At 41.2% G+C, this 15,879-nt stretch overlaps 1 protein-coding gene across 7 annotated transcripts in view; it reads left to right on the top strand.

Annotated features, from left to right (window-relative positions):
* The first annotated feature begins 1,015 nt into the window (after positions 1-1,015).
* Positions 1,016-15,879, top strand: part of PARD3 (par-3 family cell polarity regulator) — a 652,516-nt gene continuing 637,652 nt past the window's right edge. For all 7 annotated transcript variants that reach the window (XM_077808301.1, XM_077808302.1, XM_077808300.1 and 4 more), the window contains exon 1: positions 1,016-1,152. In XM_077808301.1, coding sequence (XP_077664427.1) covers positions 1,033-1,152 — 120 coding nt within the window. In that variant the 5' untranslated portion in view covers positions 1,016-1,032. The remainder of the gene's footprint in view (positions 1,153-15,879) is intronic.

Raw genomic sequence — 15,879 nt, 5'->3', positions numbered from 1 at the left:
AAAGCTGAGATTCCACTACACTCAGGTGCCTCCAGGAGCCAGGGCCCTGGGCCCCTAGGCCCCTAGGCAGAGGTGAGTGTGGCGCAGCTTGCACCCACCTGGACAAAACAGGCCCTTGACATTTTGGGAAAAGCACGAATTTGGGAAAAGCACCTAAAAGCAGCAGAAGCGAGGGTGTGAAGAGAGGCACCTGGAGGGGGGTGCGGAGGTTTAAAACCTGCCCCCGCCAGGTGAAGTGGTGGGGGATGTCAAGGTGGGCCCCTTTCACCCACCAGGCCCCCTTACTGCTAGCCTGGGCTCCCTCTCTCCTCCTCTCCCCCTATGGCTGCTTTCAGCTTGACTTGGCAGGGATAGCCCGGGGGAGGCAGAGAGGTCTGGGGCCGAAAAGCGCTGTAGGGCGAACGAGGCACGAATCACCCGCGCCGGGGCTGAGCAGGGCTCCCCACTGCGGCACGGACACGGCTGTGGGGCCGCCTCCTTCTTCTAGAGCCCTTAGGAGAGTCCCGCGTAAACAGCGCCCCATGGGCCTCGGCCCTATTCCCGGCTCTCCCCTCCCCCGGGCTCGCCCCCGTGACCCTCCCCGCTCCCCCGGGCATGTGTCAGGAGGCGCAGCCCCCCACCCAGCCCCGCTTCTGCCGCCGGTGGGGGAGGGCCGGGCCCGGAGGCCGGGCGAGCGGCAATGCCCTGCGCGGCCATAGCGGGGAGACAGCGCGGCCCTTCCCCCGCCGCATGGGAGTGAGCTGCCGCCGCGGCCGCCGCCTCGCTGCGCGCAGGAGGAGACGCGGAACAGGTGGCCAGAGGCAGCAGCGAGCGCTGGCACCGCCCCGGCGGCGGCCGAGCATGTGAGCGGGGCCCCCGCAGCGCCGGCCCGGGACTCGGCCGGTCCGCAGCAGCAGCCGCCGCCGCCGCCGCCGCCCTCCCTGGGGCCGGGCTCCTGCCCGGGGCTGGCGGCTGGCCGCGGGGGGCGCAGAGCCAGGCGCGCCCGGAGCCGGGGGCCGAGCGCGGGCGGGCGGGCAGCGTGTGCGGGGCAGGATGAAAGTCACGGTGTGCTTCGGCCGGACCCGGGTGGTCGTGCCCTGCGGGGACGGCAACATGAAAGTTTTCAGCCTCATCCAGCAAGCGGTGACCAGGTACAAGAAGGCGATCGCCAAGGTGAGGGTGCGCGCCCGGGGCAGCGAGCGGGGGAAGGAGCAGCCGGAGCAGGGAGAGGGCGCCTGGGATCAATATGGCGCTTCCTGGAAAGGGGGGAAGGTGCAGGCTGCTCGGCTGGGTAGAGACGTGGGCATGGGGCCGGAGGGGCCTGGCCTCCGCAGCCCCCCTGTCCTGGGCTAGGAGGGGAGTTTGTGTGTCCCACCTGGCGGAGAGCTCCAGGGACGGAAGAAGCGCGGGGAGTTTGGGCCAGAAGCGCCGCTTGCGCCTGGGGGCAGCGGTCTAGTTTTCCTGACAGTAAAGTTGAAAGCGCTGCTGGGCTGTCTGGCCCGGCCCTGGGGACAGGGAGCGTGTGTCTGTGTGAAAGGAGCTGCTAACTGAACATGGCTTCTTTGTACCCATCGGTGGGAGCTGAGATTTATCCGGGAGCGAGATACAGTCGCAAAGACTTGTGTGTTTTGGGGCCTGAACTCTTTGTTCGTTACTATTTTGTAACGAGCAAGTAAGCCTCTTGTAGGTGTGCTTTTGAACCCCCCCGTTTTTCTTATTGTTGGTTGCATACACCATAAGTGCACCAGGTCCATACAAACTGGGATATTGGCTGTCACTTCGGGGGTCACATCTTGTTAGTTTAATTGTCCTGGAGAAGGCTGTGTAACCGCATGCTTTAGGTTTTGTTACATTTGTTCAAAGCCTGGTGTTTGAAACAGAACAAAATTAAAATCCCCAAAGCAAGTCTCCTTTAAAATGATTTCTCTTTCCTAAGCAGTAGTTACTGCAAAGAGTTCAAATCCAGCCCCAGGCTTCCCGGCTGCTCCAGGCCCAGGAGGAAAAGAGCAGTGAAATGTGTGGAGTTCACAAAACAATAGGCATCTAATGTTTATATCTGAAAAAGTAGTATGTCCATTGCACTACCGGAGAACAGAAGGGTGCTGGAAAGAGGATGGGCTGCAGAATAAAAAAGTTAGTGATGGGTTAAAGAGTGTTTTGTTGGATTATTTGCTAGGATGATCTCTAATGTGAAGCAGCACATTCTTCACAGCAAGTCGATGCCCTCTTGTCTGTGTCAGAAATGCTCATGTCAACACAGAGAATCGTTTACTCTTCCAGTTATTGTGAAAAAAAGTTGACAGTGTAGGGAGCCTCTGTGCTGGAAATATATCCATTACCTTTATGTTTGGAAATGTAATTGACTTCCTACTTGCTTTTTGGTGATGTTAATAATAATTACAACTTGTCTGGAACAGTTTCTATATGGTGTTGGTGTATGATTAAATATAATCATTTACAAACAATTGTATCTGCCCATCTGTATACACTTACAATATTTTACTTTTTTGCTGCAAAACATTTTTCATTTCTGATCAACTTAATTCCCAGACCTATTTGAAATTTCGGCTAGTGCTTCCCTCCACCCCGCCACTAACTTTGCTCAAGTAGTTGGATATGAATTATTTTTTACCTTTCTGAAATTTTTTTCTGTGCAGGACTTGATTGCAGAGTTTCAGTTTAGAAATTGTTACTTCAAGATTTTTTGAAATTGCACCAAGCTGTAGTTTAAAGTCTGTTGGCATTAGCATTGGTGGATTGGAAGTTATGTGCATGGGTTTTTTCCAAAGAAAACCCATGACTGGTATTGGAAAAGGGGCAACCAAAGTTTCCCTGTTTTGTTTCCTTTTTCTTGAAGATTTTTTTTTCTGGGACAATCACTACTTCTGAGTGTATTTTTAATATGCCTCTTAAGTGTAATGTCACATGGCATTGACTAGGGAAATAGCATCTTGACATCTTTCAGTGAAACTTTTTACGATATACCAACTGTAGTTATTTATACAGCTTCATTAATGTGCATGGCATTTCATATGCAAATAAAAGACAATGTCCCAAAGCACTCTTAAAATTAAGACACAACACTGTAAACCCTGACTGATGAGCTTAATGCTACTCACTTAAATGGGACTATGTCTGGCAGTAAACGTTTGCAGGATTGGTCCCTAATTTATACAATATTAATGTTACATTAATACCATTATATTAAATCTGTGGTTTCCAAACTGGTCTGGGAATGAATATCTGGCTGGTCATATTGTACTGGATCATGTTCTTATTTCCAGCTGTTAAATTGCGTTAAAGACAGCTACAAATACATTCTTAATATTATATTTCCATGTGAGCAAATTGCAGTATGTAACACAGGGAAGTTATGTGAGAATGAGTGGGAAGGATGTTTGCTTGTATGTTTGCAAATGAAGGGGACGGGCCAATGACAAAAGATCTGTGTTGTTTGGCTACGTTATGGGAAAAAAATAAATTAAGAACCTCTGAAATGTGATATATTGACAGATCAATTATTTAAAGATAATTTACAACTTTGCTCGCTCCTAGCCTTCAGAGCTCTTGATCTTGGGTTTTGGAAAGGACCAGTTTGCTTTTTATTTTACTGTGTGTATTTTGCACGGGGTAAGCTTTGTTGCAGTTGTGTGGGGTTGGAATGGTGTTAATTACAAAGAGATGGCTTCTATTATGTGGAAATTCTGTTGTGAAAATGCTAATCTACCCCAACTGAGACCACAGGCCTTTCTTTTAGGGTTTTCTACTGATAATTTGAAAGTGAGGTTTGACATTATATGCATTGCAGATCTTCCATTGAGACACTTGGATAATATAGTGTTGAGTCCATGAGTGCCTCTGTAAATAAATATATATAGTTTTTACCAAATGTTTCCCAAGTAACAGTGCGGATGTTCATGAGAGAGTAATATAGAAATAGTTAGGTATGGTAATATCAGATTTTTATGGTCACTGCCCCACCCTTCTAGTGTAAATTAGATGGTCTTTTTATATTGGAGTTCAACAGTTTTACAGCTCTTCACTTTTTAAAAAGAAAAGGAGGCAAGGAATATAATGAGTTATATATTTGAGGGAACAAGTATGGTTTTTTTTAAATTTATTTTTGGTATCATGTTGACATCATTTGAAGTTTTTCTAACTTTTCCACAACATACTACTCTAGAGTCAGTTATAGCCTAGTGCAGGAAAGCAGAAATCTGATAGAAGTTTATATAATGTTTTAACACTTACATGAGACTATAGGCCCCAATCCTGCAAAAATGTATGCACCTGCTTAATTTTCCATATTGTGCGTAGTCTGAGTGATTTCAGCAGAGCTGCTTGCAGGGTGTAAAGCACATGAGTAAGGCTTTGCAGGATCAGAACCACACTGAGCTTAGCTCTCTTTCCACAGTTTTCAGTTTGTGACTAGCAGTAGATCTAAACAAAGAGTGGTTTTGATATGCCAACACAACACTAGCCGTCTACATGCATACTGTACAAATCAAAAAATACCAATGGAGTTATTCTGGCACTAAAGACCTTGTTTGGAATTGTGTGCAAATGTGTTCATAAAATACTGAGTGTGTAACTTAATCTTTAACCTTTATTTTAATTTTATTTTTCTCACTTGGAATTATTTGAATTGAATCGAAGTGGTGGGAATGGAAACAGCACCTGTTTAAAAACAGGAAATTAGGGTCAGAAAAGAAACCCTTACTATTAAAATAAAAAATAAAATTAAATAGCATATGAATAACACATTTCATTTTTTTCGGTTATTGCCTTTTATCATTCTGTAGTTGCATTTGATGATTAGGAATGAGTAAATCAGTCCCCTTTATATTTTAATTGTGAATATTTCCCATTATAGATGCAAAATCTCTCTCTCTTTAAATATGGGTTAACTTGTTAGTATGATGGACTGCATCCCCATGCCGATGTGATGAAAAGTCTAAACATTTTTTTCTATCTTTTAAAATATTCCAATAAAGGTTGTATAGTTGAAATATAAACTGCTTTTTCTCAACGAGTTTAAAACAAACAAAAAAACCCACCCAACAAACCCAGCTCTCAATATGATGCATTCTTGAATTGTAAGCAGGGCTTACAATCCACTTGCCCAGGATAAGAAGAAATCTTTCTTTGGAGAATGCAGTCAAGTTTGGCAGACTCTAAGGCCGTGTCTCCATTGGGATTTTAGCCACTGGTATTGCAACATCAGTGTAATTTGACTGATGTAGACCCCTAATGAAGAAACGCTCACTGGTCTAAACCACTATGACTTGCACCAATGCATTTTACCCTGGCTAGTAGGTGATGGGTACATTTTCCAAAACCTACTTATGGGGAAAGCAGAAGTTTTTGTGTAGTTCTGCTCACAATATTATAGTAATGACTTTGAGTTTGAAAGTTACAGAGGGTGGCAATCAGAATGTTGTAGGGGGACTTTGAGGGTATGAATTATGAAAAAAGAACAAGAAGACTTGGCCTATATAACTGAATAATGAGTTGAGAGCTAGAGTATCTTGGGAGTGTGTATGATTTTCAAAGGAAATACATGGATTGATGCCAATAAACTGTTTGACACAGTAACTAGATTAAAATATGTATTATGGACTGCTACAGATAAGGGCACAAGCAACTGAACAATTCAAGTTGAATAACTTCACCAAAAGATTGACTTAAATACCCAAGATTCTGAAATTTGTCAGAAAAGTTGTTATATGTTTGTAAGAAGCTGGGACATGTATTCTAAAGAGGAGCAGATTATCTGTTTGGTATTTTTAGTCTACAGTGGCCTTGATATGAGGTCTCTTTTTGGTTCTCATTTTTGAATTTCTACCAGCCTGGTCTTTGATTTTTGTCGCTGTGTTTATATATTTCCAAAGAATGTAAAGTTTACAATAAAAAAGATAATGCACAGTTATTCTGGAGGTGAAAATGATGGAAGCAATTGTATGTGTTGATTATTTTCTTAACGTTTGATGTGTGTAACTGGACGTGTAAATGTGCAGAGTAAATGAGAAGTTGAATATATTTCATTGAGAGTCTTGAGAGAGACAAAGCCACGTCAGAGGCCAGTAGACAGCAAGTGGTTGATGGCACACCTCAAAGAGAGAGAGAATCAAATGGGTGTACTTTCATTGGAGGCTACAATGCCGGTATCCACCAAAAGTACTGAAAACTGCCAGGTAGGGAATAGTGATTCATAGGTAGATTAAGGTCAAAGGGACCATTTTGAGCATCTTATCTGAACTGCTGTGGAACACAAGCCAAAGAATCTCACCTGGTAATCTCCTGCTTGAGATAGTAGCAAGAAGGCCTCCAATCCCCCTATTGGCACCCTAAAGATTTTAAGAGAAACTTTCGGAGATTGTGACGAGTCTGAGAGTGAAAATGAGGCTCTAGACTTGCTTCGAATGGTTCCTTAGATCTATTTTCCCTCATTCCCCCAGAAAATCAAAGCAAATTTTTTGGTGGGAGATAGCGATGTAATATAGAACATCTGGAACAAAGCTTAGTTGTCAGTTTTAAATTTACACTGGGACAGTAGTGACAGAAAGTATCTGCTATCTGACAGTTGTTTGGTCACCTGTGTGAGGTGCATTGGTCATCTCGCACCCTAAATGTTCGTGGATATCGGAGTACATGCCACAACTGGCATTGTTGGCTGTCTAAGCAAAAAGGTCAAGCATCAAATGGGTATGGGGTCTCAGCTACTTGAGAGCTGGGCCTCCCAAAGTTGAAAGTTTCAGCTTTGTGCCTAGAACTGAAGTGCATTGGCAGGGAGTGTGGGAAACTTGTACTCCTAGGGAATGTGCTGCACTTTTTCCTGTTATGTGCTCATCAGTGCTAGCAATGTGGCACAAGTGAAACAAAGTACCAGAAACCATGCATTCACTTCAAAATAAGTTTGTTTGTTTAAAAGCTGATCCCTCAAAGATAGTCTGTTATGATACAGGGATAATGACTTTAAAAAAAATACCTGATTTCCATCACTTTTTTGATATTTGCAACATAAAACAGTTTCTCACCTCCACCCCACCCCCAAAATAATTACTGAAAAACTCAGTCCTAGTGATATAGACCAGCCCATGATTTCTAGGGTCCTGGTGCTGCGTTGTGTAGTGCATGGATGGACTGCTGTGGCAGCATGGAACTCCACTGACTTGAGTGTGGCTTCACTCATTAACTGTATGCTGCTACACTTTGCATAACTGGGACCTAGGTTTATGAGGGCTAGCTTAGCTGGGACCACTACAGTCACTTCTAACCCTAAAGTGTTCTCTGGTGTCTCAGTAAGAGCACACAGGAGAAAAAGTGACATGACAAATGCTCAGTTGCTTCAGTGAAAAATCTGATTTTATTGGGCATCACTTAATTCAGTGTTTGCATAAATCTTGAGCCTCCTTTAAAGCTAAATAAATGTACCCTAAGCTAGCCTCAGAATAGGAAAAGAACCCGCTACTCATTTCAGTTGATAACCTGAGGCTGAAATTTATCTGTCCAGTATTTGACTTTTGATGTGCAATGCTTGAAAAATTTACCACGTCACCCAGCCAAAGATTGATTTGAATGACTGGGTACTTCCATGGCTGCTCATAGTTCTGTAAGAATGATTCTTGACCACTTTACCGATGGTGGGTCTGAATAGAAGCAATGAAACTGAACTGACTGTTAATTTTGCTCTATTGCTTGGCAAAAGCTGTAAGCAGGAGCAGAGGGGTTGGCGTTTTCTGCAGTCTCAGGAAAGAAACACTATGTTGGTTTATATTAAGTTCATGTTTGGAAGTTCATCACCCTAAAGACTAGGAAAAATAAATATTTTAAAAATATAAGTGTACAGTTTGCAGACATAGATGGACCCTTGACTGTCCTTTTCATAACGAATATAGCTGATTGACTATTGTTAGAATAAATCCATGAAAATCAGGATGTTTCTCACAAGTATGGTGCCTACCCATCTTTTTATCAATCTGATAAATATATTCCTTAAGCTGGACAGTATAAAAACTCCACACATACAGTGTACATTATTTAACTTAATATTATGGGGCTTCTTAATATATACATATTCTTTTATGAAGGAAATAATCTATTTGAGCATGTGGGAAAAATGGTTTGAGAGTTACATCGGTGTGTAATATATAAACTCTATTGAGAATCTATTAACGGTATTTCATAGCTTTTTAAACAGTGCTCGGGAGGTGGGGGCTGTGAAAGAACTTAGCATGTTAAGGGGAACAGTCACTATATCTACTTCGGAGGATCAGTTTAAAGTTCGTACTTAGGTTGTAGGGAGTTGCCAGGCTTCCTTGTTCTAGGCTAGTGTCTCTCAACCTTTTTGTGCTGGTGACCCCCTTTGGACTTAAGAAAAATTGTCCCCCGCTTGTGGCTTTGTGATGAAACACGTAAATTAGCTTCATGAGGGCCTCTGTGCTGTGGGTCCCCAGACAATTGCCCTGCTTCCTACCCTCTAACACCTGCCCCCTCCCAGGCCCGTCTTACGACCCCCAGGTTGAGAAACCCTGTTCTAGGTGATAGGCTTCAACCAGCGGGAAACCATTTGAATCTCATAGTCCTCTACACTTTAACCTTTCTAATAATAGTTGCTGATGTTTATTTAAAAAATGCCATTGGAAGTAACACGTTCTTATTTGTGCCATAGACTATGACATCTTTGCATCTTAGTACACTTAAACTGACTTTAGGCAAAACGAGCTGGATTAAAAGGAAAAAGAAAAAATGAAGATGATATAGACAATAAGGTTCGTGTTGCCTTAAAATTTCCTTTTGTTTAGGCCAGTGAGCAGCTGCTTCAAAAGAAAACAGTTTTTCCCTGAAAGCAACTTTTTTCATGTAAATATAAATTGAATAAAATGTGCAACAGTACTGACCTAATACACTGAAAATAAAATGGAGTTTTCTTTCTATAAATCTAGAGCATTGCATAGCTCTTCTTGCTCAGAAATATTTTGCAAGCAGTAACAAAACCAAAAGGGTTGGGCGGGGGGGAAGGTAGTACAGTCTAAGGAAGTTCTGAAAGGTATTTTGGGGCATCTGGTGTGTGTGTATATATGTATATGATGACCCCTCCCAGTTGTAACAAAGAAAATGTTGGTTGAGTCACTGTAATGGCTCAGCAAGTCTGGTGCTGGAAGACAAATAAAAAATTAAACTGCCTCAGTGCTGAATTACGTTATCCAGCAGATCTCTGAGAAGGGGCATTTAACTTAAAAGGGCTCAGAAGCAGTGCTGGGCTTGAGCCTTGTAATGTTTGTCGTTAACAAACTAGTAAAAGGGAAATGAGTCCAACTCCAAAGCTATCCAGAAATGGACAAATTTCAAACTAACAGGGAACATCCAGTTTCTTTCACTGATCAAAATATTTTAGCAGTTGCAGATTTTTCGACTGTAGCCCTAGTTGTTTTCTAAAATTGTTTCCAGATGTTACCGCTAGATCAAAGAAGATTTGTATACTCTCTTTGTTGCTGTATATACTGTATGTTAACAGGCACTGGTTACAGAAAAGGTTATTTATTTTCCACTTCAGTTTCTTCTTTGTGTTTTTTTTTTAACATTGGTAACATTTAGCACATAAAGAAAAGAGAAACCAACACCTAGAAGCTGTTGACTTTTAAATACCTATGAGCATTTCTCCTGTGAGTAGACCTGTTGAAAAAGTGAACAGCATTTGGTCCCTTCTCCAAATATCTTGTAAAATGTAGAGTGCTTGGCCTTTGAAGTTCTTGTACTATAACTGCTAAAGAGAGAGGAGTGGTTGAAGTTTTAGGTTAGGGAGTGTCAGTACAGAAAATATAAATTGCATTCTGACATTACTAACAGCATGACCTGTGTCCGTAGGGACTTTACAGAGTACTTCTATCAGCAATACAAAACTCCTGATCCCTGGTGCTAAGGGGTATCCATTCCCATTGATTTAGATGGGAATAATGACCTGCAGTACCTTGCATGACTGGGCCCTTAAATGCAAGTGAAAGCAGGTACTGATAGCTCATTTCAGCCTGAGGGCGGTACAGTTTTAGAACTGTAGTACTTTGATTGTGGGCCCAGTCCAGATGTTGCTGGGAAGTAAAGGTGCCCAGAACCTTGTAGGATTAGAGCCTGGGTAGTTGCTGCTTTATTATGGCCATCTTTTGAAAAGCCATACCCCCGTGTGTGCTCCTTTGTGCTAGTGCAATTTACTTGTCTAGCCTTTCAGTTCATTGTCTCTCTGGCTCTGCAAGACTTTCATGCTTACTGGGCTAGGGAAGTACTGGAAGGAGAATGACTGTGGGAAGTAGGGAGAGGAAAACTGTGAGAAAGGGATGCATTCCGGAAGAGATGCGGTTCTACAAGAGAGGAAGAAAACAAATGGGATATCCCTGGAGGCTGGCAAAAAGAAAGGGACTGAGGTAATAAGAACATGAATAGGGCCCCCCTAATGAGTATTCCCTTTCAAAGAATGCAGACGAAGGGAAGCAAAGAAGTTGTTTATATGGAAGCAAGACAAGATAAAAGAATGAAATGGGTAAACAAATGTACAAAGTGAAAGAGCTAAAGTCTAAGTCTTGAAGGAGGAAAGAACAAAACTGGTAAGGAGGGGAGTGTGTGAAATGCAATCTCCAGAATTCAAAACGAAGAGACATGGCGGTATCTATCATAGAACAGGGATGAGAAGATTCGGAATTAGTAACAAACTTCTTTCAAAACAATTTTTTAAAAAAGAGAAAATGTTACTGGGCCAGGGGAGGTTTGGGTAAAATGTTACTGAAAGAAATGAATCACTACATTACATGTGCACACTCTCTCCACATGCTTTCACACACAGCCTGTTGATGATGCTGAGAGGTTCAGGTTCCATTACATGGGGAGTTGGAGGCTAATACTTCCCTCTTCTTATGGTTTTTTTTTTTTTTTTGGAGGGTAGGGGGTGGTGGTGGTCTTCTTTCTGGCTGAATATATATCTTTAATTAGGAAGAAGATTATAAAGTTTGAAACTAATAGTAATTCAAAAATATTTTTGGACTTCTTTCTGCTTTGATTAATCAGTAAGAAGAAGATTCTGAGTCTCTAGCTATGGAAATATGTCCACCATAATTGTCAGGATTTCACGTTTTTTGAAGAAAATTAGCCAGAGTTGCTAAGCTAAAAATTGTTCCACTGTACCCCACTTTTTTGCATCGGCTTACAAAGTCCCTTGATTACTACTTCATTCCCCCAAAACAAGTGCCAAGTAACTTATGTCTTCTCTATTAAAGATCAGTGGCAATATCCTACTTAGGAGAAATATGCAATAACAAACCAATGTGTACATGTAACGCATATGAGATAAAGGAATAACTTATTTCGAGTTTCCAGAGTTTATTCTGAATGGAGAGGGGCAAGGATTTAATTAATTATGAAATGGTACTTTAAAAAATGAGCACTTTTCCTGAGTGATGATAGATTTAAACAAAAACCTGTCTGAAAGTTTGAGCACTGTGGATAGATTGCTATCAGTTTTTTTTTATTTCATAATAATTTGATGTACCAGCTGCTTTGGCTTCATTAGTAAAATAGCTAACTGGAATAACAAGATCTGAACTCATTTGGTTTCAAGAATCTGTTGCATTGAACAGTGTTTGCATTTTTAAAATGTACTTTTTTGTGTGTGCATGTGTTGTCAGTTTCTCCTCTGTTGCCTCCCCGTGAAGACTGCTTGCCTGCAGCTGGAAGCATTGGGAAAGCAGCCAGTTACCAAATACGGACAGAGGTGGAATTTCAACGGTGGCGCAGCCTTTCCTAGTGAATGAGTATTTAACCTCTGTAAAGCATATAGGCTCTGAAGGCACAAGAATTTTTTCCTGCTCTTGAATTTGGATCACCCTGTTGGCAGCAGAGAGGTGATAAACTGTTGTTCAGCTCAGAGTATGAGGCTAATGTTGAAAGATGAAAATATTGTGCAGTTGTGATCTGTAATTGATCACAGAAAAGCCCACTGAAGTGTAAAGTGCAGTTATGGTCAGCAAATTGACGTCTTGTTAGTTAACTTATTTGTTCTCTGTGCAGAAAACCCTACTTTCCGCTATGTTGTTAAAAGGCCACAGGCATGGTGGAGCAGGTGTGATTCTTCTGGTTGGAGGCAAGATTTTTAGGAATCATTCCCTTGCAAGCCAGAGAACTCAGCTCTGTAGATGACTCAGCACAAAGATATGCAGGCAACTTTTGCTGGGGCTAGTGGATTCACTATCCATGTCCCATCCCTGCTCCAAACTGCTTCTCCATGGCAAGTGCAGAAAGGATCACTTGGCTATACTGTCACTTAATGTGTGAGGGTAAAAGATTTGGCCTTGTGTGTGCCCTGAAGCATATTATTTACTTTTCTGGAAGAGATGATGTTTTTGCTCATGTTGGCATTGGAAGGCTAATGAAGTGGAGGAGAAAAGAGCTAAATTTATTCTGCCTTGTGTATCATCACAAAATTGTTAGCTAAAATGAGCATGCAGAATCTCTTCCACTGATGATGATGTGAGAACAGAACACTTAAACTCATCCTTGGATTTGAAATTTCAGCACTGGAGGCTAGAAAAATTTCTTTGATTTTTCAAGCCGAACAAATTCGAGAAGTTAGATCAGCAAGAGAGGGGAAAATGTTGAACCTCACTTCATGCCATTTTCAGAGCCTCTCTTCAGATTGATAACCACACTTTGATACAGATATATTAATTCACAGGAATAGTTTTTTCATGTTTAATTTTAAAACAAAACACATTCTATAGCACAAATTGATGGATATTGTCTATTACAATTTTGTAATGGTTGACCACTCAAGGAAATGTAGTTTGAAGTCCCATTTTAAATTAAGTAACTGCTGGAAAAATGTGTAAAATATCAAGTGAAAAACAAAGGGCTCAGTGTTACCCTTAACTCTGCAGCTGTGTGTTACTCTATCTAACTTAGGCTTCAGGTTACCATACAGCCAGGGAATGTGATTTTTAAAGGTGTTACACCGTGTGTACACAGAATGTTCAAAGGTGTTTCAAATTATGCTAACACACTTTGGGGGGGGAGGAATCTTTTTCAATGTCTAGATGAAAAAAGGCCACAGATAGGGTTGTGAATTAAGTGTAGTGAATTAACAGGATTGAAAAAAGGTACCTTTTTTGTCACCTAGACAGCATCTGCATTGCAAAATTTCCTACCCCACATGCACGAGCAATGTAGTGCAATTCGTTGAGATATCCATGGTATGTTTTAAGTTTCTGGCATTGAAATAGTCTCTCTCCATTAAGAACATAATGGTTTGCTAAACCAAAGCCAGCTACTAATAGGCTTTTAAAATGGAATTGTGCTCAGTGTTTTGCAAAACATCACCTATTCCATTGGGATGTTTCCGTGAAGTAAATACTTCATAAACTTTTCATTGAGCTTTATCATGCAGCAGTCGTGGCCAGGTGGAGCCCTACAAACTAAGCCCTTAGACCCAGGCTAAAATAGGTAAACTTGGTATTGTATCATTGGTTAAGTACATAAACCGTCTTTACCAAATGAAGCTTTTGGACCTGATCCTGTTGTCTGTGGAAGTAAGAGTGCTTGAGGCAGTTCCCTTTGCCAGAATGGACCCCTATTTTGAGTGAAAGAGAGAGTTGAAACATGGAAAGTAAGCGTACAAGCAAAATTAATCTGTGGTCAGTTTAATAGGATGTTAAATTGACCGTAGATTAATTTTGCTTGTAAGCTTACTATTGAAAACGAACTAATTAACTTGAATTTACTGCTGTATTTTTTTGAACGTTTGGAGAAGTCTAAACAAATAGAGGGAGCTTCCAAGTATTTTTCCGAACACTCTATATTTCAGCCTGATATCAAAATTCAGTTATCTTAGTTATTATAGTGCACTTTTTTCGTGGTCCATGGTTGATAAAAATGAGATGTAGGGCTATGTGCGATCAGGTTATTGATGGCCCCACAGCCCATATCATTTGTTTTCTTCCCCATGGCCTCACTTGCTGAGGATCATGCAGGGGCGAAGTAATAGAACTGTGTGGAAACCACTTCTATGAGAGTGCCCTCAGGGTGGATGAGTAATTGCACATGCATGGACACTAGTCCTCTGTCTCAAGTATATTGTAAACATTTATTAAGCCAGTTATTGTATTTGACTAAAATTTGCTGCAGAAAGTGGTCTTTCTGGTCGTTCTAAATTCATTACCCTTTAATAACTCAGTGCCTATGTAGTCTTGAATATAATGGGGCAAGGTAAAATGGAAAGGATTATTCAATTTGTAGTTGAATGAAAATTTATTAAAATAATTTATTTACTGAGGTTATAAACCATTGAAGGCCATCTCGTAAAATGAACAACCTATTTTCTGGGTGTTTTTAATTGAATATAATATTTATTGTATTGCTGATAGACTAGATTGAAGTAGCATATGAAGAAGCTGTTTCAGCCTTCGAGACAACTATATAGAGAGACATGCCCCTAAATTTTCAGAAGTGAGTACTGATTTTGTGTGCCCCAATTTTGTCACCTTAAAGCAGATGGATTTTTTTTCTTTGAAGGAAGGTGGGTGCTTAGGATATTGTGACAAGATGCTCTTTATAGCTGCCTCAAGATGGGCTAACTTACTAGTCACTTTTGAAACTTTTAGGACGTGGCACTTGCCATTGCAATTACAAAAGACATTAAAGTTGTCACTCCAGTCTCTCCAACAACTGTATAGTGATGATAGTTGCTGCATTTTATTAAAAATAATGGGAATCTTGTCTGGAGAAAATAGCACATATTGTGAATAATTGTTTTTTTATTTAGCATTTTTCCACTAGTTGCTTTCTAAAAAGTTAATATTATCTTGGATTTTTTGTTACTTTATCAACCCCTAATTTCATTTTAGTGAAAGCCACTTTTTAATTAATCTGTGTAATTAATACGGCAATTAAATTGAAGAATAAAAGATGCAGCAGAGCTTTCAAATCACATGCCTTTCAGTAAGTGGCCTATTGCATCACCTGACTGATTGATCTTTAATGTAGTGTTTGAAAGGGCACACATCATGCACCGGACCCTTGCTAGAACGCGGGGTTTGGGATCCATGCGTGGGACCACATTAACGTGGGGACCGCGTTACCATGGATCCCAAATTAAATATTTAAATTTGGGATCCATTGCCGGGACCATGCTGTATGCGAATCCGTGCTATAGCGATTCGCACTCTAGCGAGGGTCCGCTGTAATTGTAATGGTCTTCATTCTTTGTAAGCACAAATAATGCCTCTAGCCTCTCCAGCAAAGAGAAACAGTCCACTACTTTACACCTTCTTGCTCTTAGGGCTGTGGTAAGTTGAAGTGAGTGGTCCAATAAAGTGTGTATCAAAGACATATTGCCGAATAACTATTTCAGATTCACTCAGAAATTGGCTTCTGAGTTTTCTGATTGAAGTGAATGTCTTTTCCCTTAATGTTTGTGTTTAAAATGTGACTATATTCTGAAATGTCTGTCAACTGCCGTTGTGGAGATCCATATTTTTTGTCAGTTATTTCCATATTTAAACAATGTACAGGTTAAAAGATATGGGGAGGGTGAAATTCAGCCCCATTGAAGTGAATGGGAGTTTTGCCAGGGACTTTAAAAGACGTCAGGATTGTGTGTGTGTGAGAGAGAGAGAGAGAATTCCCCTCTTCCCTTAAGAGCCAGTACTACAAACCCAACCTGGGATCTGAAAGACAAGCTATGTTCTTTCTGTCTTTGCATCATCACAAATAATAAAGGTTCTGCAGAACAAATTATGCCCTCATTATATTTGCTGCCAGACTGTCTTCACTGGAATCATGCAGAGCTATCAGAGGGCAGAATTTAGCCCTGTAATTAAGAGCTTCATTAACATCAACAGATGTTGAGCCAGCAACAGTAGA

This window comes from Eretmochelys imbricata, chromosome 2 (genome assembly GCF_965152235.1).
Source record: "Eretmochelys imbricata isolate rEreImb1 chromosome 2, rEreImb1.hap1, whole genome shotgun sequence".
Classification (NCBI taxonomy): Eukaryota; Metazoa; Chordata; order Testudines; family Cheloniidae; genus Eretmochelys; species Eretmochelys imbricata.
The sequence above is the reverse complement of the archived record's forward strand: the minus strand, read 5'-3'. Positions and strand labels throughout refer to the sequence as shown.